The 23885-nt window shown below is 40.9% G+C and overlaps 1 protein-coding gene across 5 annotated transcripts in view; it reads right to left on the reverse strand.

Moving 5' to 3' along the window:
* The window catches only part of LOC136858740 (long-chain-fatty-acid--CoA ligase 1), a 488109-nt gene that overhangs the window by 28548 nt on the left and 435676 nt on the right, over window positions 1-23885 (reverse strand). For all 5 annotated transcript variants that reach the window (XM_067138498.2, XM_067138499.2, XM_068225679.1 and 2 more), the window contains exons 3-4: window positions 16974-17097; window positions 2538-2807 (exon numbers count right to left, since the gene is read on the reverse strand). In XM_067138498.2, coding sequence (XP_066994599.2) covers window positions 2538-2807; window positions 16974-17097 — 394 coding nt within the window. The remainder of the gene's footprint in view (window positions 1-2537; window positions 2808-16973; window positions 17098-23885) is intronic.

The raw sequence follows: 23885 nt of genomic DNA on the forward strand, positions 1-23885 counted from the left end.
CTGTTGTCATATTAACACTGCTTTATGGTTGTCAAACTCGGACCCTCTAAAGTCAGGATATCAAAAAGCTCCATCTGCAAAAACTTAGATCTATCTTGAACATCAAATTTGAGGACCATATTACCAACCATGCAGTTCTTGAGAAAGTGCATGCTATAAGCATCGAGGCTACATCATTGACTACCGTCGCAGATGACTAGGGCACGTCTGTTGCATGAGTGAAATCAAGGTTCCTCGTCAACTGGTGAACTCTGCTCTGGCACAAGACTTCATGGAGCCCCTATGAGGCGTTTCAAGGATCAGATAAAGCATACTATGAAAAAGAGCTGGAATTAACACTCAATCCTGGGATACTCTTGCTAAGAATCATGCACTTTGATGCCACACTGTTTCTACACCACTTACAATGTTTGAAGAGGAATGACAATGACGTGAAGAGGATAAACGACAAGCACGGAAGCTCCGTCAAGCTTAGCCCAGCCATTCCATGTGATCTGTGTGGACGTATGTTTCATGCAAAGATTGGGCTACTAAGTCATATGAAACATATTCACAAAGCATTGTGAGTGTGAAAATGTAAACCACTGAAGAATATGTTTACTCAGATACGAGCTACAGCCGACGACGATGTATGTACAGGATGGATGGATGGATGGACGGACTGAACTTAGTCCCGTTTCCTGATACAGGGTTGAGATGAGGTGAGATGAAATTATATAGGCTTGTTTTTAATGGCCAAATGCCTTTCCTGTCACCAATCTCAACTGAGGAACTAATGGAGATGAAATGAATGATGATGAATGAAATAGGGTAAGGAGGGGGAAGGAATAGGTTGGGGGCTATGAATAGGAACTCTCCTACATTTGCCTGGAAGTGAAAATGAGAAATCAGAGAAAACCATTCTCAGGACAGTCAATGGTTTTAGAGAGCAGTTTCTTTCCTAAGAGCTGAATATGTCACTTGGGACTTGAATCTCAACCTCCTCCTTGATGAATAGGGTGTTAACCATTTCAAGCAGGACAGTAGATTCACAAGAAAATTGCATTCACCTCTTTGGTACTGCATTTGTTGTCTATGGAGACCAGCAGTCCTGCTGGCTTTCTAACATGAGCATTTAAAATATAATTCACTTAATATTCCATATGGTTTTCATCCCAGATTAATAATCATTAAATTAATTTTAACAAACACAAACTCCAAGGTAAAGTTCAGGGGAGAAGTGTCAAAAAGTCTTTTACAATAAAAACTGGCCTCAAACAAGCTGACAGATTATCTCCGTTGCTGTTACAGAATGGCTCTCGATTACGTCATGAAACTTTGGCAAAGGGACAATTCACCTGCAGTCCAAATTGGAGCAAAACCCTAAATAAGAACAAAAAGCTTGGGAATTGCAGATGATTTAGCTCTCTTAGCCCTTGTCTTGCAAAAGTTCATGCCCAGGTCTCCAGTCTCCAAAATATCACCCTAAAAATAGGATTACAAATATACTTTGAGAAAAGTGAGATTATGCCAATAAAATCCCTGAGTCGCCATAAATGATCAAAAAATTAACATAGTTCTACAATTAAATAACTTGGAGAAATCATCACGCACAACTTAAACGAGAAAAGAACTAAGATCCAACACCAACAGAAATTCTCCTGGAAGCCTCTTACGCTTGTGAAACCCTGTTCCAAACTAAAAATGAAAGAAGAACTGATCATCTCCTCAAAACTGAAAGGAGAATCATCAGAAGTTGCATATATAAAAAATACCAGATTGAAGGAGTCTGGAGGATCCTTCCTTATAAAACTATCTTCACCCAATCACCTGCAGAATGAAGAAGAAAATACTCTTATATTTCTTTCACATCTTGTGACTGCTAGGATATTGGCTTTTATGACAACTAGTGAAGAGAAATATTGGAAAGAAGACAAGAGGGCAACAGATCCATGAAATTCATCAAAATCTCAAAGAAGTTGGATTCGAAATAGCATATGCAGAGAACAAAAATTAAAATTACACCCTTCTTAAGACTAAAATTTTCAGCGGAATTGACACACGGGAAGGCTGTAGTGATTTCAGATGAACTGAGAAAATTAGGATCGGAATGAATAAACAAGTACTTTTGAGTCCTGAGCTTTCCTAATCCCTCCTTACAGAACTGCGTGTGCTGACATAGGCAACCTAGTAGCCTTCGAACTGTGTTTACAGTATGTTAAGCAAAACTTGGAACAATGGGTTTTTGTTCTCTTCCCTTCAGCTGTCATGTGACAACCATTTGAAAAGAAGAGTAGGAAAGGTCTCTTGTCTTGCTTTTGTTTTAAAGGAGTAGTTCTTTTATGTGCTGGTGAATCTATCGACACGAGGTTGTCATATTCGAACACCTTCAAACAGTAACAGACTGAGCTGGAATTAAACCAGCAACATCGGCCCAGAAAGACAGCACTCTATGATCTGAGCTACTCAGCCTGTTATTTGGGTATAAATTTGAAATTTACAAGTTATAGCAACATCTTATTTCTTGACAGTAAGATCAAAAGAAGGTGAGAAAATACCTTGTTTAATGATGTAGGCACAGGCATCAGGTCCCAGAGTGTCATACAGTGGTACTATCACCATGGAATAGCAGTAGGCACCTTGTTCTGTGAGGATCCACTCAGGACAGTTCTGGCTGTAGATACCCACAAAGGTGTCTGGTGAGGGCTGCAGACCCAGGGCCACAAGCCCTGAACCAAAGTTCTTAGCCCGCAGCAATGTTTCATTGTAGCTGAGCCACTGATAAGGCTTCTGAGGGCCTTCACGCCAACCTAAACATGGCCCATTATCTGTAAAGAGAAAAAACAGGTGGTTACAATACATTTCTTCAATGAAGGTCATTGATTTAAAAGACAATATAATTGTATTTGGAAAGTATGGAAAGTTTAATTATAATATTAGCAAGGATACCATACAGTTCCATGACACTAATACCATTATTCCTCTTGCCCTTTATCTATATAATTACAATTCTAGAGTCTGTCTTGTTGACTGCTTTAACTGGGAGTAAACTTTTCTAAACATTTTGGGCAATTTTACAATGATAATAACCAATAGCAACATTTTTGTCTATCTGTCTGTTTCTTTGTATGTTACATTGACTTGGAACACCTCTTGAACAGGCAGACCAATTTCCCTACCTTGATAGTATTCTAACTACATGCTGCAATTCAGAAAGGGATGTGGAAAATAGAATATGCTCTGCCCATGCAGCTTATGGCTGCCTCTCCCACAGAATTTTCTTGAATAAGGATCTCAAAATATATACCAAACTAATGGTGTACTGAACTGTAGTCATAACAACATTGCTATATGAATGTGAAACCTGGACACTTTACCGTCGTGTCATAAAGAAACTGGAATGCTTCCATCAGCAGAAACTTAGATCCATCATGATCATCAAATAGGATGACTACATATGCAACGTGGCAGTTCTTGACAAGGCGCATATGAACAACATAGAAACCTTCACCATTACTCATATATGCTCTTGGTCACATCCGACATATGAATGATAGCAGACTGTCTAAACAACTTCTCTATGGTCAGATTGGTCATGGCAAAAGGCCGCAAGGTGTTCCTTTGAAACATTAAAGACTAGCTTAAGAATACTATGAATAGCACCAACATAAATGCTAACACCTGGCCAACAACAGCACAAAACCGTGTTCTTTGGCGCAAAGCTACTGCAGAAGATGTCTCACTGAGCAGGTACATTGCAGGCAAGAAATTGAAACCCATGAAAAGTGGTAACTACATCAGATCAAACTGCGTTCTTCACCCACCTTTAGATGTGACCTGATTGGCCACATGTTTCATGCAAAGATTGGCTTGATCAGTTATCAGTGACATCTCAACAGAACCAACAGACTTCAGATGAGTCAAACGAGAGGTGTGGCAGAATGCTTTATCTTGATGTACCCTTACCTGATTTTTTCCCCTCCCATAGAGTGCTGGGATATCTTTTTAAATGGGTGTAAAAACCTATTGCTGATAGTATGTAGAGTTCACCTTCACATTATTAGCGACGCGGTGAATGGTTAACTTGCCATTGTAGCAGTACCTATCTAGCAATGATCATGAAACCCCTTGGAAAACTTCCCTGGCATTCTTTATGCAATGTTTGATTTTTTTTTTTTTTGGTCTCTAGGGAGGTAGTAAATGGAGCGGGGTTCATTACATTCACTCATATGCTTTGTCTAATGTCACCACATTTTTCCATCTGTCCCCTACCAGATAGCCCTCACTTTCACCACTAGCAAAAAAAAAAACCAACAGAACAAGTCATGGGTATCTTAAGATGTGTCCTATCATTCTATTTCTTCTCGTCAAATTTAGCCAAATCAATTTCCTCTCACCATTTCGATTGAATATCTCTTCATTCGTGATTCGATCTATCAATCTCATCTTCAACATTGTTCCGTAACACCACATTTTAAAAGCTTCTATTCTCTTTCTTTCTTTCTGAGTGAGTTATCATGCATGTTTTGCTTCCATACGATGCCACGCTCCAGACGAAAGTCTTTAAAACATCTTTCAACTTCCTATATCAATGTTCAAAGTGAGCAAATTTCTTTTCTTAAGAAAGGCCTTCCTTGTGTGTGCCAGTCTGCATTTTATTTTACTACCAAAGTAACAGTATTAATCTACTTCCTTTAAGACTTCATTTCCTGATCTAATATTTCCTGCATCACCTGACTACATTCGACTGCACTCCATTACTTTTGTTTTGGAGTTATTTATTTTCATCTTGTATTCCTTACCCAAGACTCCATCCATACCACTCAGCAATTTCTCTACATCTTCTATGGGCTCAGATAAAATAACAATATCATCAGAAAATCTCAGAGTTTTGATATCTTTTCCTCGGATTGTGATTCCCTTTCCAAATTCCTCTTTGATTTTCTTTACCGCTTGTTTTATATAAACATTGAAAAGGAGGGGGGGAAATTGCAACCTTGCCTCACTCCTTTCTGGATTGCTGCTTCTTTTTCACAGCCCTCGATTCTTATGACTGCAGACTGATTTTTACATAGATTGTAGATCATTCTTCATTCTTGATATCTGATTCCGATCACTTTCAGAATCTGAAATAGCTTGGTCCAATCAACATTATCGAATGACTTTTGTAGATCTACGAACGTCATGTACGTGGTTGCTTGTCCTTCTAAATTCGATCCTCTAAGGATTGATGGAGTGATTATAACAAGATGAGGACAAATGTAATAAATACAATAAATGAAATCGAGAGTGTGATCTGTGACATACTAGGCGTAGTGCTAACCTATGCACACATTAACTTATAGAAAACAAAACATTTTTTTTGCTAGTTGCTTTACGTCGCACTGACACAGATAGGTCTTATTGCGACGATGGAATAGGAAAGGCCTAGGAGTTGGAAGGAAGCAGCCGTGGCCTTAATCAAGGTACAGCCCCTGTGTGAAAATGGGAAACCACAAAAAAAAACCATCTTCAGGGCTGCTGACAGTGGAATTCGAACCCATTATCTCCCGGATGCAAGCTCATAGCCGCGTGTCCCTGACCGCACGGCCAACTCGCCCGGTAAAAAAAAGAAACAATCTTTTGGGACACTTGCTCTCTCAGAAAAATACTACATCCTGGATTCTTATCTAATTCCTAATGTGTTCAATTCCTGATCGGACTGGAGATTTTACCTTCGTGTGGCTGATTCCTCTGTTTTAAGAACTAAGTGTTTGTGTTTATATTAATACGCACTACTTCATTTACACACAACACACCAGAGAAACAAGCAATAGTGAATACTCCTCTCCTCATAGGGAGAGAGATTCGATCGTAAAACTGGGATGAAATCCACACGTAGCTTCGGCGCCATGTAATTTGTAGTGTCTTGTGTTAAGAGGTTCATAAACAGTCTAGCGACGTTCCTATATACTAAAATATCGATATTTCATTCGGTATCTATACTTATTGAAAGTATCAATATGCCGCCATTATCAAAACAAAAGATTTGTCGATATCAAATTATAATTTTTCCAAAATACAGGGATTCGAAATTATTACCTTTCTTCTTTCCTAATCTGTTTATCCTCCGGGGTTCGTTCTTCCCTCGGACTTCGCGAGGGTTTCCACCTCTACCGCCTCAAGGGCAGTGTCCTGGAGTGTGAGACTTTGGGTCGGAGGATACAACTGGAAAGGAGGACCAGTACCTCGCCCAGGTTGTCTCACCTGCTATGCTGAACTTGGCCTTGTGCGGGGTGGGGGATGGGGAGATCGAAAGGGATAGATAAGGAAGAGGGAAGGAAGCGGCCGTGGCTTTAAATTAGGTACCATCCCGGCATTTGCCTGGGGGAGAAGTGGGAAACCACGGAAAACCACTTCGAGGATGGCTGAGGTCGGAATCGAATCCCCTCTACTCAGCTGATCTCCCGAGGCTGAGCGGACCCCGTTCCAGCCCTCGTACCACTTTTTGTGGCAGAGCCTGGAATCGAAACCGAGTCTTGGGGGGGGGGGGGGAGAAGCTAATCACACTAACCACTACACCACAGAGGCGAACATTTATGCGATGAAAAATTCAGATTTACCCGCAGAGTAAGAATGTCTACAACATGCAACAGGCCAACAGCAACTAACCTTCCACAAGATACACACAGGACACAGACAACTGAATGGATACCTAACGTAAGGATCACAGTCCATGTTATCGGTCACTAACCTTTCACTGTATTATAATACTTCGTGCCTTTCTTTTTGCTGCATTAGGTTATACATGAAGTTTACTCTTAATTATCATTTTTGTATGCATTGTTCGATTAATACTACTATTCCTTTTTTTTTCCAAGCGAACTTTTCGATATCGGTGATGTCATAACATAGTATCGATACCACAAAATATCGAAAGAAAATATCAGTACTGGAATATCGTATATCGATAGAAAATATCGATATTTACTCATGTTGATAATATCGCAACATCCGTAATACAGTCAGTAAAGACAGATAATAATGTAATGTCGTATGGCTTTTAGTGCCGGGATATCCCAGGACGGGTTCGGCTCGCCGGGTGCAGATCTTTCTATTTGACTCCCGTAGGCGACCTGCGCGTCGTGATGATGATGATGATGAAGACAACACATACACCCAGCCCCTGTGCCGTAGGAATTAACCAATTAAGGTTAAAATCCCCGACCCAGCCGGGAATCGAACCCGGGACCCTCTGAACCAAAGGCCAGTACGCTGACCGTTCAGCCAACGAGTCGGACAAGACAGATAATGACATTGCTTAAAGGAACAAGTCAACGAGATATTGTCTCGATTACAATATCTCTCAGAAGGCTAACTGACTGACTCACTGACATTGATGTTTACCCACTTCAAAATGAGCTAGAAACTTGAAATTCGACAAACTGATAACTATTAGGCTGTAACCTAAGGAAACATTCCAAAAAGATCATTCCAAAGAATGGCTGACGCAAACTTCCATGTGCGCTAGAAAATTGAAAGTTGACAAAATTATAGCTCTTGGCCTGCAACCGACGGAGAAATTCCAAAACGTTTCAATGTTTAACATTTTACCTCCAAAATATCGAAATGTAAGGAAATTTTCATGACCGTACAGAGCATCGTTTCGAAGTATTTTGTGACTAAACGGTAAGTCGTATCGCAAAACGGACAGCACATTCGGTTACGTCAATTCTGTACATTTTCTAGAATTAATTTTACTGTTTGGCACACTTATAAGACTGTTCGAATCACCAAATTCGACAGGCTCATTGGCACGTCCGTGAGCCATAGGTGAGCCAAATTGCATAATTCCAGCTATCGTGTAGTATGGAAGAAAGAAGGAAATATGTGGAAACTGTACTCAAATTTCAGCCTAATCTAATTTTCTGTACCAATCTAAGGTGTACCCGATGCAGATACGACAAAACGTCAAAGAAACAAAATGTAGATCGTTTCAACCACGATACGCCTGCCAAGTTTCAAGACTATAACTGTATAATTTCTCATCTTGTGAAAAACGCACGAAATTTGCCCCAGATCGAAAAGTTCACCTCTCTATGTTATAAATCGCCAATATACGAGAAAATGTTAAAGGACCAAACATGTAGGCTCCCAACAGGGCTGTCTGCTGGAGCAATCCATTTGGCGGTACGACGTACCGTTTCGCCACAGTAATTTTCCAAATGAATGAATGTCTATTGGGGGTCCATATATATATATATATATATATATATATATATATACACATCTTATTCTTCTTAATCTGTTTACCCTCCAGGGTCAGTTTTTCCCTCGGACTCAGCGAGGGATCCCACTTCTACCGCCTCAAGGGCAGTGTCCTGGAGCTTTAGACTCTGGGTCTGGGGATACAACTGGGGAGGATGACCAGTACCTCGCCTAGGCGGCTTCACCTGCTATGCTGAACAGAGGCCTTGCGGGGGGATGGGAAGATTGGAAGGGATAGACAAGGAAGAGGGAAGGAAGTTAGGTACTATCCCGACATTTGCCTGGAGGAAAAGTGGGAAACCATGGAAAACCACTTCCAGGATGGCTGAGGTGGGAATCGAACCCACCTCTACTCAGTTGACCTCCCGAAGCTGAGTGGACCCCATTCCAGCCTCGTACCACTTTTCAAATTTCGTGGCAGAGCCGGGAATCGAACCCGGGCCTCTGGGGGTGACAGATAATCACACTAACCACTACACCACAGAGGCGGATATATAAATATAACCTACAGTATATAATCGTCTTTCTGTCTCTACTTTTTGAATATCAATCTGATACTTGATTTTACACCTGACAGGGCGAATGTTGGCCTATGACGGTTTCAGTTTAATGAATGTCTATTTGTCTGTCTGTTACAGTATCACGAGAAAACACACAGGCGGGTTTTCATTAAAATTGGTTATTTGAATTTAGGGTAATGGCTTGTAGGTTCTTAACTATTATGGTTTTTAAACTACTAGGAGAAGGGGGAATATTATGAGAGCTTCAGAGGGAGTCTGAAACGTACGTAAAACTCGGTGTATCTCTTTTAAGGTTGTTTTGCAGCAGAATTGTTCACGACAAATTTATTTAGAATATTGTTCGTAAACATTTTTTGTTCCAACAGTGGCGGTCGTGTGAAAGTTTAAGACCAACTTCCGGCCACGTTTAAAACCCTCTGTTAGTACATCGGTTGGATTGGTGCATTTTCATGAAAACTGATAGAAGGGCAGGGGCGGTGCTTCATTAAGGGCTAAAGGAGCTTAGCCCTACCAGATTTGCGGACATAAAGAGATTAGAAATGATATATTATTTTTATTTTAGATAATTAATTTAATGAGACTAAATTAATATCTGAGTACCACTGTTCTGAATTAATTAATATGTGAAAATGAAAGTATGATTGTATTACATGGGAATGTTTCGCATGTTTATCCCGACACAAGGGCTAATTCCCTCTCAGTCCTCAGTGTGAGTATTGGTAACTGTTTTGAAGGTTAGTGAACCTTTGAGGGAGTGAAAGTTTCAGCGCATTTTAAAGTGTCAAGCTAGGGGCTAGCTTTGATATGCCCGCAATTTAAAAAAAAGACAATGTAGATGAAGCAGTAGCAGCGGGTGTTATGGCGATGTTATTGCAAACTCACTTGTATTCTTCTAACCTCATGTAACATGTTCTGGTGGCCAATCACAGAGTGAAGCTTTCGACACGTTTCGAATTTTAGTTTTCAGTTCGCTTTTAGCAGTTGCGGAGTGGAGAACGTAGGTTCTGGACAGTTTTTGTTCGACAGTGATTAGTATGTAGCGTTTAAAATAGTGAATAGTTTGCAGCGCAGAAGAATCGTCGAGCGGAATTCCTTTATAAATGAGGTAGGTCCTCACTTTTGGAGTATTTTATTATTAACATGCATTAGAATCAAGCATGCTTACCTGTACTGATATTGCCAATAAAAATGTAATGACAGGGTTTAATATAGGTGTACATACAACAGCAGAAGAAACAAAAACTACATTAACAATAATAACAATAATAATACCCAGATTATCCCCACCGGCCATTTGAGCCACGAACCTCTACTGGATAAGGGCGTATAAGATCTTAGCTATAAGCTGTGCTGCAGAGCGGGTCTAAAACCCAATAAAAATATAATAAAACAATAATGGTATGGCCTCAACTACCGTGTGTGAGCATTTTAATTTGACGTCATCAGACTATTTCGACGTTCCGTTTTACTCTAGGCCTACTAGACGGCAGAGTAAATCGAATCTCTCTTGGGTGTCTATGACTGAGTTTTGATGAATTTTGTCGGGTAAGCACCAAATGTGTCACGAGAGATCTTTTACATGCTGACATTGAACGATATGGAGTACCGAATAGACTTTTTCTCACCCTTCAACAATCCGACTACTTCTATCAGGTTTTGAACCCAGTAACCTGGGATCCAGAGGCCGACACTCTACCTGAGAGTTGTCTAAGAGCCGTCGACTAACTCTGCGGAGAGTTTCTATGGAGATTATACTGACATTATTTTAAATGCTTTGTACATATCTCTCTACTGTATAATGTCTGGCCAGGTTCATCTTGCTACGGTATGGAACAGACTGTACGGCCAAAGACCAAACGACTCAACGCCGAGTGGCAGGCGGAAGAAAATAACCTGACTCGCTACAAGTACCAACAGCTTAGGGTAATGGACGCTCAGTAGAGGAAATGCTATTGAAATACCATTAGTTGTAGCCGGTGGAACAGCTACAAAAGGCGTCTGTTCTCCATGTTAGGAGCGGCCTAAAATTCTGCTGGCAGTAGCTATAAAATGTTTGGCGGCAGGCCATGTGACGGGCCGGCGGTAAAAACGTAGTCACACATTCATGCAATGTTGTATAACGGATCTGCTACAAAGGTTAGGGCGTCCCCTGTAGTCGGTCCACGTGAAAAGTATGCGGGTGGCGACGGCTAAACAAACTAGCCCTCACTTCCTCTTGCAACACTCAATGTTTGGCACTCTGTCTGGACGGAATAACGAGCAAGCTAAAACTCTCGGAAACCGTTGCATCGGTATGTGTGCAGTGCAAAAACCACGATGGAGTGGAAATAAATCATACGATATTGGATGCACTGCAGTGGTACCCGCGGAACAACTAGCAGCGTTGGTACTGTTGTATCGGAAAAATTTTCAACGGTAGGATGATCGCCTGACGAAAGTCGTCTATATCGCAGATGGGAGGAACATACACCTCTTCAGTGCCTATGCCCCGCAGACAGCTTCCACGAAAGATACCTTCTGGGAGACACTTGAGGAAAACACCGCCGAACTTCCACCAAAATATTACCTTATCGCTGGCGATCTACTAAACAGGCATGCAGGTCGCAGAAAAGAAGACCATGCTGCCCACGGTGAGCATGGATATGGAGAAAAGAACGAAGATGGCCAGCGAATGCCCGATTTTGCTCAAGCTCATGGCCGGGTCATCACAACTACCTGGTCCAAGAAGCGCTATTCACATCTAATTACGTACTACAGCAGCACAAATGCAACTCAGATTGACTACATCCTTGTCTGGCGTTAAGATCTCAGAGACGTGCTCGATGCAAATACAGTATGATTCAGCAGTCCCTTCCAATATCGTTTGCTGCAGCCCAACTAACGTGCACATGATTATAGGGGTGCTATTCCCAACAAAAGAGAACACTAAACCTGAAAGATTGCGTTTCATTTTAGCAGATCTACCAATAAAAAGAAAACTATAATACTCCTATAACAGCAGCCCTGCAGTGTCTTCCTACAAGCATGTAGAAGTAAACGGGAGTGAAATACCAGCACTCCGTTATCTATATATTTAAGGCAGAAGGATGAGGTGAGGAAGTATACACGATGAGTGATGGTGATAGCAGTGGCGATCTGACGGACCGAAGCCTAGCACAGCTATCCTCCGCCGCGCCGGTCCCCGCGCCTGTAGGCAGATAGCAACAAGCCGCGTGAGGCGAGTCGATGGGAAGGGACAGAGTCTGGGCTGCAATATCAGTCTCCGAAGCCTTGTTCTCAGAAATACGTGCGACGTGTTTTCTCATTGCTTTCAAGTTTTGCAAATGGAACAATGCGTCAGATGCTTACAATATAATGTGCTTTAGATTTCCATCGCTCGCATTTGAAGTCTGGGCTTCACTGATAGCCTTGGTAGCCCTCAGTATACGCCACTGCTAGCTATCTTACGACCTGGTAAACCTACAGATTCTGTCGAAAGCTATAGACCAATTGCCTTAATGAATGTCTGATTTAAGCTCTTGGAACGGCTTATCTACAATACAATAAGTCCTCTGATTTTTAAAATCATTCCAATCGAACAGGCTGGTTTTAGACCTGAATGTAGTTGTGAAGATCAGGTGCTTGCTCTGACAACACGTATTGAGACAGGTTTTGAAAAGCAATTAAAGAGTGGAGCAGTGTTTATTGATCTAACAGCTGCATATGACACGGTGTGGAGAAATGGTATTGTGTATAAGTTCTTTGAACTGACGAAGTGTAGTCAAATGTCGCGTCTGATTAACAATATGCTCTCAAATAGAATTATCCAGGTAGTCATGCATACAAATCACAGCAAAATAAAGATACTTAACAATGGTCTACCTCAAGGATCTGTTCTCTCTCCATTACTGTTTAACCTGTATATTGCATACATACCTGTCACGAGCTCTCGTCAATTTTCTTATGCCGACAATCTGGCAATAATTAGTCAGCATATGGATGCTAATATGATAGAGAGAACTTTAAATGCAGACCTGAATGTTCTGTGCACATACCTCAAAACGTGGTGCTTGAAGACAAGCCCTAGTAAAACGGAAACCTGCTTCTTCCATTTAAATAACCGGAAAGCGAATATCATCTTGAAAGTGTCACTTAATGGAAGTCTTCTCCCTCACAATGCCAACCCCAAATATCTTGGAGTTGCTCTCGACCGAACGCTATCCTACAGGAAACATCTAACCAACCTAGCAGCCAAATTAAGGTCACGCAACATAATCCACAAACTTGCTGGCTCCATATGGGGAGCTTCTGCATCTACTTTGCGTACTTCAGCAATGGCGCAGGTGCTTTCCACAGCTGAGTACTGTTCTTCAGTTTGGATCAACAGTTCTCATGCTAAAAAGGTGGACACGGTCCTGAATACATGTCATAAGGGGCACAGTAAAATCTACTCCTCTTTTCCGGTTGCCGGTGCTCAGCCACATAGAACCTCCTAGAATTAGAAGATGTAATAATTTGGTTAGAGAATACAACAAGATATTAACCAATCCTGATCTCCCCATCCATGAAGATGTTAACGTCAGGTTCAGCCGCCTCAAAACAAGATCTCCTCCTATTCAAACAGCACAGGAACTTGTTAGGAGGGATTTCAATCCAAAATCTGATTGGTAACAAGAGTGGAACAGCGTAGCTCCGACTCAAAGACAGACATTGTTCAATTATAAGAATCTTCCAGCTGGCTTTGACTTGCCCCGCAAGACATGGGTAGCCCTAAACAGAGTCCGTACTAACCATGGGAGATGTGGATCAATTATGTTTAAATGGGGTATGAGATCCTCTCCAGCCTGTCACTGTGGTGCAGTTACGCAGACTATCGACCATATTGTCACCGAATTCATTGGAAGGGCATTCGCTGGATCCATCCAGGACTGTGGTGACTTCTGCTGAGGCCATACAATGGCTAGAGAATTTAGATCTAACTCTTTGAACGCTTTTGCTTGCATGATTGTTTTTAATGTTATAATGTGTATATCTTGTAATTATGGATATAATAGTTTGTGCTTACTGTTCATGTATATTCAATCTTTGTATTGTTTTGTGTACGTTACCATACGCTAATAATAATAATAATAATAATAATAATAATAATAATAATAATAATAATAATAATAATAATAATAATAATAATAATAATAATAATAATAATAATAATAATAATAATACCATGTAACTATGTTAATATGTCGTGCCTCGTGATCGGGTGTAACGAAGAGAGGAATCAATGCATAAAACTAGGTAACAGTGCAGTAATTAATGTCTTAAACACCGAACCAGATGGCGTATGTACGTTGTTCTCGTCGTACTACCTGCATGTTTCCAGCAGTGTAGCGTAGCGGATGTGGTTAGGCGTTCTCCTAGCAATCGACGGAATGTGCCAGCGGCGGTTTGAATCCTGCATCGTTCAAATATTTTTGTACCTTAATTAAGGCCACGGCCCCTTCCTTTCAATTCCTAGGCCTTTCCTATCCCATCGTCGCCATAAGACCTATCTGTGTCGGTGGGACGTACAGCAAAAAGCAAATAGTAGATGTTTGAATACGCAAACACAGACCCACGCTTGCCATATTCAAACAGTAGAAAGACGCTGTTATTCATCTTGTGCCTTGCACATACTCCGCTGGTTAGGGTCTGAATGTACTGTCATCTCTGCTGTCATTCGGCATGTTTTCCAGAGAGGAATGCGTTGACATGCTCCTCATTTATGGGGAAGCAAGACAAAAAGCGCGAGGTGTGAGGCACTATGTCTGTACCAGGAACGGTATCCCGACGGCGATACCCGGCTGCTACGACATTTTTTCTATTTGTTTTTCGTCACACTGCCACAGTCAGGTCTTAAGGTACAACCTGAAGTGAACATGGAAAAACCACGGAAAACCATATTCAGGGCTGCCGACAGAGGGTTCCAATCCACCATTTCTTCTTCTTTATCTGTTTACCCTCCAGGGTAGGTTTTTCCCCCGGACTCAGCGAGAGGTTCCACCTCTACGGCCTCAAGGGCAGTGTCCCGGAGCGTGAGACTCTGAGTCGGGGGATACGACTGGGGAGGATGACCAGTACCTCGCCCAGGTGGCTTCATCTGCTATGCTGAACAGCGGCCTTGCGGGGGATGGGAAGATTGGAAGGGATAGACAAGGAAAAGGGAAGGAAGCGGTCGTGGCCTTAAGTACCATCCCCGCATTTGCCTGGAGGAGAAGTGGGAAACCACGGAAAACCACTTCGAGGATGGTTGAGGTTGGAATCGAACCCACCTCTATTCAGTTGACCTCCTGAGGCTGAGTAGACCCCGTTCCAGCCCTCGTACCACTTTTCAAATTTCGTAGCAGAGCCGGGAATCGAACCCGGGCCTCTGGGGTGGCACCACTACACCACAGAGGCGCACATCCACCATCTCCCGAATGCAAATTAACAGCTACGTGCCTCGAACTGGTAGCCAACTCACCCGGTCTCAATTAAGACGTGGCTGAATGGTCAGTGAAGGGACCATGAGTTCAGAGGGTCCTGACATTCATTCCCGGCCATATCTGAGCCCTTTAACTGGGGCACTACCAGATAAAATACATGTGGATGAAGTCATTATCGTAGACTTCCTAATTACTTCTACGAGCTCATTATGCTAATAATGAGTGGACCTCGTATACCTGCTTTTGTTGGTGATAGTAGGGTGAACTTGAATGAAACATAATAGAAATACAGTGAGTAAAGTACAGTCAAATGATATGAACAAAATGTACAAAAACACACCAAGGGAAAAGGAAGACATGTTGGTTGGTCTCGGCCCACAAGTGGCCACGGCTGGTCCGTGGTCCGACAATTCTGCACTCCGACGGGCCAACCGAGCAGAGGTGGGGTGGCCGCGGCTCTACCGTGGCTCTACGCCTCTGTATTTGGGAGACGGAGGGGGGCTGGTTCCTACAGTCAACTGTCTTGAGAATGGTTTTCCGTGCTTTTCCATTCTCCTGCCGGCCGCCAACCCTCTTACCTTCCCCGCACATCTCCTCCGATACAAATCTCCTGGCCTGATAGAAGGCGTCACCGTCTAGGAGGCCCGCCTCACCCTTCAGGGAGGGGGGATGAAAATATTTAATAGTAGCAGTAGTAAGATATTTTAATAACTTGTTGAGGTTGGCCAGTAGGTTCCTCGCATTATCACTTTCAATAAGAGGTTCAAACAAACATAATATACTGTATAATTATAATGAAGGAATAAGTTATTTAGTGCTAGAGCTTGTCATTCGGTGTTCAAGGTCACTGTCATTTTTTCTTTTTTTGTGTTGTTGTTTAACGTCGCACTAACACATCAAAGGTTTTCGGCGACGCAAGGAAGGGAAAGGGCTAGGACTGGGAAGGCACCATCCGAGGCTTTAATTAAGGTAAAGCCCCAGCATTTGCCTGGTTTGAAGATGGGAAACGCCAGGTTGAGTGGCCCAGATGGTTGAGGCGCTCATTTTCTGACCCCAACTTGGCAGGTTCGATTCTGGCTCAGTTCGGTGGTATTTAAATGTGTTCAAATACGTCAGCCTCGTGTCAGTATATTTACTGGCACGTAAAAGAACTCCTGAGGGACAAAAGCCAGGCACCTCGGCGACTCCAAAAACCATCAAAAGTAGTTAGTGGGACGTAAAACATTATTATTATTATTATTATTATTATTATTATTATTATTATTATTATTATTATTATTATTATTATTATTATTATTATTATTATTATTATTATTAAAATTGGAAACCACAGAAAAGCATCTTTAGGGCTCCCGACGATACGATTCGAATCCACTATCTCCCGGATGCAAGCTCACAGCTACGTGACCCTTACCGCACGGCCAACTCGCTCAGTTCAATGGCATTAGTCAGAATCTTCATCGCTTGAGATAATCTCTTCAGCGTGAGAGCTGACGGGGTTTGGCGCCGATATTAAAATACACAGTGCCGGGAACGGTTGAAGAATTCCAGTATGGTTTGAGCGTTTCAGCGGCAACAAACCGATTTCAAAGACCAGCTGTAGTTTCAACCAGGTACCTTGGATGCCTTATTTCTCCTTTGGATGATTTACTACCCAATCCACTAGTCTAGTTACAGCTATCTTAAGAGAAACTCAAAACAGAAGTATTATTCGGTTAATTTGTTAAAAGAAGCAATTAAAAGGCTTTTAGTTGGGGAAGACATCAATCTAAATGAGAAAACTCACTGGACACCTTGGCTCCGTGCCGGAAGGAGTCGTATAACGTCCGCACATCCTTGTCTAGGTAGCTGATGAATCTCCCATCTTTGGAGTCCTTGTAGAATTTGGACACTCGTACAAGTTCCGGGCCCTGTAAACAATCAAGGACAACAAATACAAGTTAGTGAATTGCCATTGTAAAGAAGGGTGACATTTAAAATGAAATATAGGCTAATTAAGAATTTATTTCAAGGGACAAAGTAAGTCAGGATGACCCAGAACATCACAAAGATGATTATTCACTGTAAGGGACACTTGTGAATCAGGTCGCTGAATGAGATAACTTCGATCAGACAAAAGAACTGTCTATAGAGGTTTTAATGAATATCACATATGTAAGTTCGATTCTTCTCAGATTTCTGATCACAAATTCACAACCAATATAATAAAAAGTTTTCTGTATGTGTGAAGAAATACAAACAGTGGGAAATCAAATCAAGGCTTTCTTCCCTGAGCCTGCATTAATCGTTGAATTACGAACTTTGCCCCATTAAACGTTCGACAAAGCTTAAGTTATGGCAAACTAATAGGAATGTAGGAGGCCTATGATGATTCCACCAACTGTACATCTTTAAATGGCGAATTACATACTGTAAGGATATTTTAAACTCAGGCAACTAGTAGTAATGTTGAAATGCTAGGCCTGCAATAGAGAATTTCGTAATACTTATTCAAAGATTTATCACGAACTTGCCTGTATCACGAATATGCCAGCCTTTACCCTATGTCTTAAGCAATATTTCGAAACATATTAGGCTTAAAACAGACTAAAAACTGGATCCGCTATTGTAAATGATAAGCAATATGAAAAAAGTTGCATGTTGTCCGCGAGCGGTGCGGAGTGGGTGTTCGTGACCGTGGGAAACCGGAAGCGACATTATCCACCATGTCGGCCGGTTAAGACAGCGTCCATTGTATGCCATATCCCGTGCTGTGATATTTCATAATCAATATTTCTTGTCTTACACTCTAATATACATTTTAAAATTTCCATAGAAACTCGCACGGTTTCTTTCTTTCTTTCTGTCTTTATTTACTCACGAAACACAAGATACAACTACACAGAGCAAATTTCACTTGTACTGTCAACAGACTAATTAACAAAATATGAACTTCCATAATCAAATATAATCAAAGTAACAAAAGATAACAAGATCAGGTGCACAGCCTACTAATAACAACTGTCTAAATCGAAAACCATGAGAATCTCCATGTCTATAGCCAAGTCGTTGTGGGCCAAGATAGCGGTATAACCACTTCACGTCGACTTGTTCTTAAGATAATATTTACACCCCTCTCAAATATGCTTTTGTTTGACGCTATTTCAAGCTCTTGTCTCCTATTAATAGTGTTAAAGAGAGTTGAGAGGCGAATTAGGGGGATTCTATGTATTATGAAGGTGTTAAAGACAATGTATAGTGAACATTATTATTTAAACTCGTTCTGAAAGCACAGAAGTGCACCGTGCTCTTTGCAAAGTGTAGATAAACCTGCCGGTATTAACTAGCCAAGAAATCTGTATGACAATGTCCTCCTCCGAGCTTCTACTTGGGGACTGAATTATTCAGCCAGACACTATGTGTCAGAGAGTCTACAGGGGTGAGGTGTCCATTAACAAGCGAGACACACTGAAGTGTTTGCTTGTTTACGGAGTAAAAAAAAAGGATACAGGACCCATATACAGTATAAATTACTCGTATATTTGAGTAAGTGTAGAAGCAAGAGAAGCTCTTTCACATCACAGAAGATTACACAATTACTAATTTCACTGCCATTTCTTTACGTAGTAAAATAGTTGAGAATATTTCGGCCAAGAAGTCGTCGGGGAAAACAAAGACGGATTGTTTACGGTCATTTTGCGTTCAAACCAGCACGAACAGGTAAGAATGAATGGAGTGTTCTGAAGACCAGGTGACACAGAAAAGTGGTGCGACATAAGAACTTCATTGAAAGCGCGCGCCCTTGGCAGGCTGTGCCAGGACGCTATTTCGAGTCCTTTGGACCTTGCTCTGCTAACCTACAGCCATTACGACGGCCCGTGCTTGGGGCAATGTTAAGTCACAGACGGGAGATACCACATTGCAAAAAGAAGGTCCAGTCACCAACGAGCAACATAAACTCTCCCACTCATTACAATACAGCTGATAGAACATTTAAGGCTCCTCTTATATTACGGTAAAAAACAGCATTTAATTGTGTCGAATGGAAATAATTCTGGAATCTGCCAGACTGAACGGATGTTTCCTCACATCTTACAGTACTCATCAGTAATCCGTATGCTGATAGTAAGGCAGTAGTAAGATTCGACAACATGATATCCATTCCCTTTGAACCTACTAAAGTGTTTGGAGAGGGATGTATTATCGCCATTTATTATTTATGGAGAAAAAACCATTAGGACAGATCTGGACGATTGGAGTCGCGGTGTTGAAATTGGTGGACGACAAAGAAGTAATCTAAGATTAGCAGTCGGAAAAATAAATGAAACAAATCCTAGACACAGTTAAAAGTGAAAAACGCGGTTTGATGGTCGAGCTCGGTCGCTTCCACGAACGAACTTTTTGTGTGAATACGAGAGAGTGGACAAATATTTATTTATTTAGACTCTTTTGTAGAAAAGGTGGTAGTTCAACAGATGAAATACGGCGGAAAATTGCAAGAAGAAGATATGCTGTATCAAAGCTGACAGTTATCTGAAAGGATCGTGCGATAAACAAGCGCACGATACTAAGGCTGCTGAAGACCTCAGTGTTTCCAGTTTTACTTTATGTTGTGAACACTTGGACAGGATATCAGAGAAGAATCGATGCTTTAGTGATGTGGTCATATAGGATGATGGTAAGAATATCGTGGAGGGAGGAAAACTAATGAATCAATCCTCAGTGAGCTGAATGTGAAGAAAACGTTATCCTCAATTCTGCAATTTTTGGATCATATAGTTCGTCGGTTGTGTAGAAAACCTAGAGAAAACAACTGTTCAAGGAAAAATTGAAAGACGAAGATCTCGTGGAATATGCCCAACGCGATGGATAGACCACGTGAAAAAGAAAACTAATCGAATGCTGTGTCAATCAAGCCATGACGCAAAAGATCGGATGAAATAGAGGGAAGTAGTTAAATATGTCACATGATAGGACGTCAATTTTCATCACTTAAAGACGGTGTTAATTATGATGTTGACAATGATTGTAACTTAACACAATTGATGTAAATGTTAAACTGAACCTAAAATGTTTTGTGATCCACAGCCTGAAGACAATTCTCAAGACTTCTGTTTTTCTTTAATTGGTTATGCATAATTCAATTTTAATTAACCTTATTTTGTACTTTTTGTATTTATTTTTAACAGTTAGCTTTACGTCGCACCAGCGATGGGATAAGAACGGGCTTGGAGCGGAAAGGAAGCGACTGTGACATTTATTAAGGTACAGTCCCAGCATTTGCCTGATGTGAAAATAGAAAATAACGGAAAATCATCTTCAGAGCTGCCGACAGTGGGGTTAGAACCCACTATCTCCCGAATACTGGATACTGACCGCACTTAAGCGACTGCAGCTATCGAGCTCGGTACTAGCAGTCTTAAACCACTCTTTATTTTAAACTTTCTAAGATTAGCTTATCATCAATATTCTTCAGCCACAACAAGCTCCAAATGCTTCACTTTTTTATATTCTGCCTTGATGCACCGCAACACTTCACATAAAGCCTTTTAAAAATAAATTTTCGCCTTACATTATTGATGACGAGAAAGTTCGTTACGTATTGAAAAAATCTTGCTTGCTGTGCTCTAACGACATATTTCACATTGGTTCTTTTAACAGACAGCATTTGATTCTTGTCTTTGTTCACCAACCCATGGCGCAACAACCCCGAAGGGCCGTGGCCTACCAAGTGACCGCTGCTCAGTCCGAGGGCCTGCAGATTACGAGGTGTCGTGTGGTCAGCACTACGAATCCTCATGGCCGTTATTGTTGGTTTTCTAGACCGGGTCCGCCATCTCACCTTCAAATAGCTCCTCAATTGTAATCACGTAGGCTGAGTGGACCTCGAACCAGCCCTCACATCCAGGTAAAAATCCCTGACCAGGCCGGGAATCTAACCCGGCGCCTTCGGGTAAAGGGCAGACATGCTACCCTTACACCGCCGGGACGGTCTTGTAGATTTAAAATATATTTTAGATCAATTTCAGTTTCTGCTCTTACTACAGTATATCAACTGCAAGTCTCATTTATCACTTTTGTACCTTGTATGTGCACTCCAGTCTCTGTTTTGTTGTTTAACAGTATCCAGAACACTTTGTGTAAAAGCTTGAAACACCAGCCGAGATAAACAAGAAAAAACTAGCAACTCTCTAAACATAACAAATGATATACAATATTACTGATGCCATAATAAAGAAACCATCCATATACAATGGTTATTACTTATCTTCACTAAAAAAACGAGATATGCATGTTGTTTATTCCACAATTACCGTTGTTAACTTTCCATTGAAACCATTTCCATTGATGACGAGAAAGTTCGTTATTTACTGAAAACAAAATCTTCGTCTGCTGTGCTCTAACGACATATTTCGCGTTGGTTCTTCTAACATGTAACTATTGATTATTGTCTTTGTTCGATTTAAAATATATTTTATATAGTTTGGTTTCGCTGCAAATACCTTTTCCTCTGGAATTATCGGCTAGGCAGTGCATGAAGGATAGGTTTAGAAATATGCTGCATAAGGGTAATATTACGTATTTTGGAAGGATCTAGAGGATAATCTATTTTTGTGCAAGCTGTTCTCCTTGGGGTGGAATTTATAATAATTAATTTACACATATTGCAGTCAAAATTCATGGCACAATATGGGAAAAAACCAGAGACCTTTTCTTATCCAAAAAATTCGCACAGACCTTTGAAGTGCTAAAGCACAAGATTTGCCTCTGTTGGGTAAGGCACAGAAGAATCAACGTCAAACTTTGTTTACGTCATCTAGTGCTGTGGTCTTTCGTAATAAAATGTGTGTACAATATAGACTTTGTCAATAAACTTCCGTACGTTTTATTAAGTTAGGAAAGTGGCAAGCTTTGTTCTGGACAATTTTCAGTGGAAGTTATCATTTAAACTTGTTCTAAAGGCACATAAGTGTATCCACTTATTGGAAAAGTTTAGGTAAATCGCTGAAGAATAAAGAGAGAGAATACATCACAATTAAAGGCACCACGTTTATTTTGTATTATAAACACATAGCCAAGATGTGTGTGTGTACTTGGGAACTGGGATATTTTCGACCTCTCACTTTTGTGTTCGGACATGTACCTATGGATTTGACCCAGCAGTCAACAGAGCCAGATCGTGCTGTGTCATTCAACTTTGTACTAAACATCGCTGTGGCTTATGTTCCATGTACAGTACACAATACGGTGACTTTACAGCTGAAAATATTCAGCAACATGCTTCCGACTTTATCCCAATTCAGCGCTCCAACAATTCTCTTCTGTAGAGTAATGCTTCATAAAATTAAACAGTGTTATGAAAAACCTTCTGCCATCATCCTTGTTGTAATAAGATAGTAAAAAGTGAATATGAAATATGTTTCGAACCCATTTGGAATTGTGTAACGCTTGTTTGTCAATAAGGTACTATAAGAGAAAGAAAAAATGAATACTGGGGTTTTCTGATTGACAAGAGCATGAATACTTTCTGCCAGTTCAGTTTCAGAGAGGATCTCCGTACACCTACCATTCAGAAGAGTCAACCTATAACATTGGTCAGGCACTTAATATATTCAAATGGTATATACAGAAATAAAGGTCAAAGAGAGAAAGATGACGAGAGTGGTGGTGGTGGTTATTGTTTTAAAAGGAAGTACAACTGTAAAAAACGGAAGGAATCCAACATTTCGGAAAAAATGAAGGTATTGGCGAAAGAAAGACAAGAGCTACCAAGGGAGTGAAAATGAAAAACTCCGTCGGGGTCGGAAAAGAACAAAAGTTGGCCACGGGAGGTCGGATAGGATTGATGAACGTGAGGAGCCTGGCACATGTGAGTAGAAGCAATGCCATAACTCAGCTAAGGGCCCCGCTCCCAAGTAGCTGTTGTTGCATGAAGATACAATGAATCTGTTAAAAATCTATAGGGCTGCTGAGAGACGGAAAACTTAGAATGAATTTGATAATGAATATAAGGCTGAAAAATAAAGAGAAAGAATACATCACAATTAAAGGCACCACGTTTATTTTGTATTATAAACACATATCCTGATCTAGCAAGTCAAGAAAAACGGCCGAAAATTCGCCGCGCTGACCACGCATCATCTCGTAATCTGCAGGCCTTCAGACCGAGCAGCGGTCGCTTGGTAGACCAAAGTCCGAGAGGATGATTGTTTTTTTCTTTTTGTAAAATATGTGGCAAGGAAAGATTAAAAAAATAGAACAAGCGCTAATATAAATAATGAAAAGTAGGAAACATATTTGTCTTAGAATATATAACGGTTTTTAACATTTACGAATTACAATTGTTTTTGCCAGTGGTTTAACGTCGCACTTAGACATTGAAGTTTTTCGGATAGGTCTCGGGAAGGAGAGGGCGTGGCCTTAATTAAAGTATAGCCCCAGCATTTGCCTGGTGTGAAAATGAGAAACCACGGACATTAGGACTTAAAAATTCTGACAACATGTAAAGTAGGTATAACAACACGACTGAAACCTACTTATAATTTATAATGTTTGGCACAAATAATAGTAAAACGGATCGTAATGAAATGCATGTTTCAAACCAATTTCAGTTACATTAAACTAAGGAAAGGGAGTATTATATCCTATAATCGAATGATTATTTTTAATTACATTTTATCACTATAATGTACTATACAATATTATAAAACAGGCTCGA

This window comes from Anabrus simplex, chromosome 1, assembly GCF_040414725.1.
Source record: "Anabrus simplex isolate iqAnaSimp1 chromosome 1, ASM4041472v1, whole genome shotgun sequence".
Taxonomy (NCBI): Eukaryota; Metazoa; Arthropoda; class Insecta; order Orthoptera; family Tettigoniidae; genus Anabrus; species Anabrus simplex.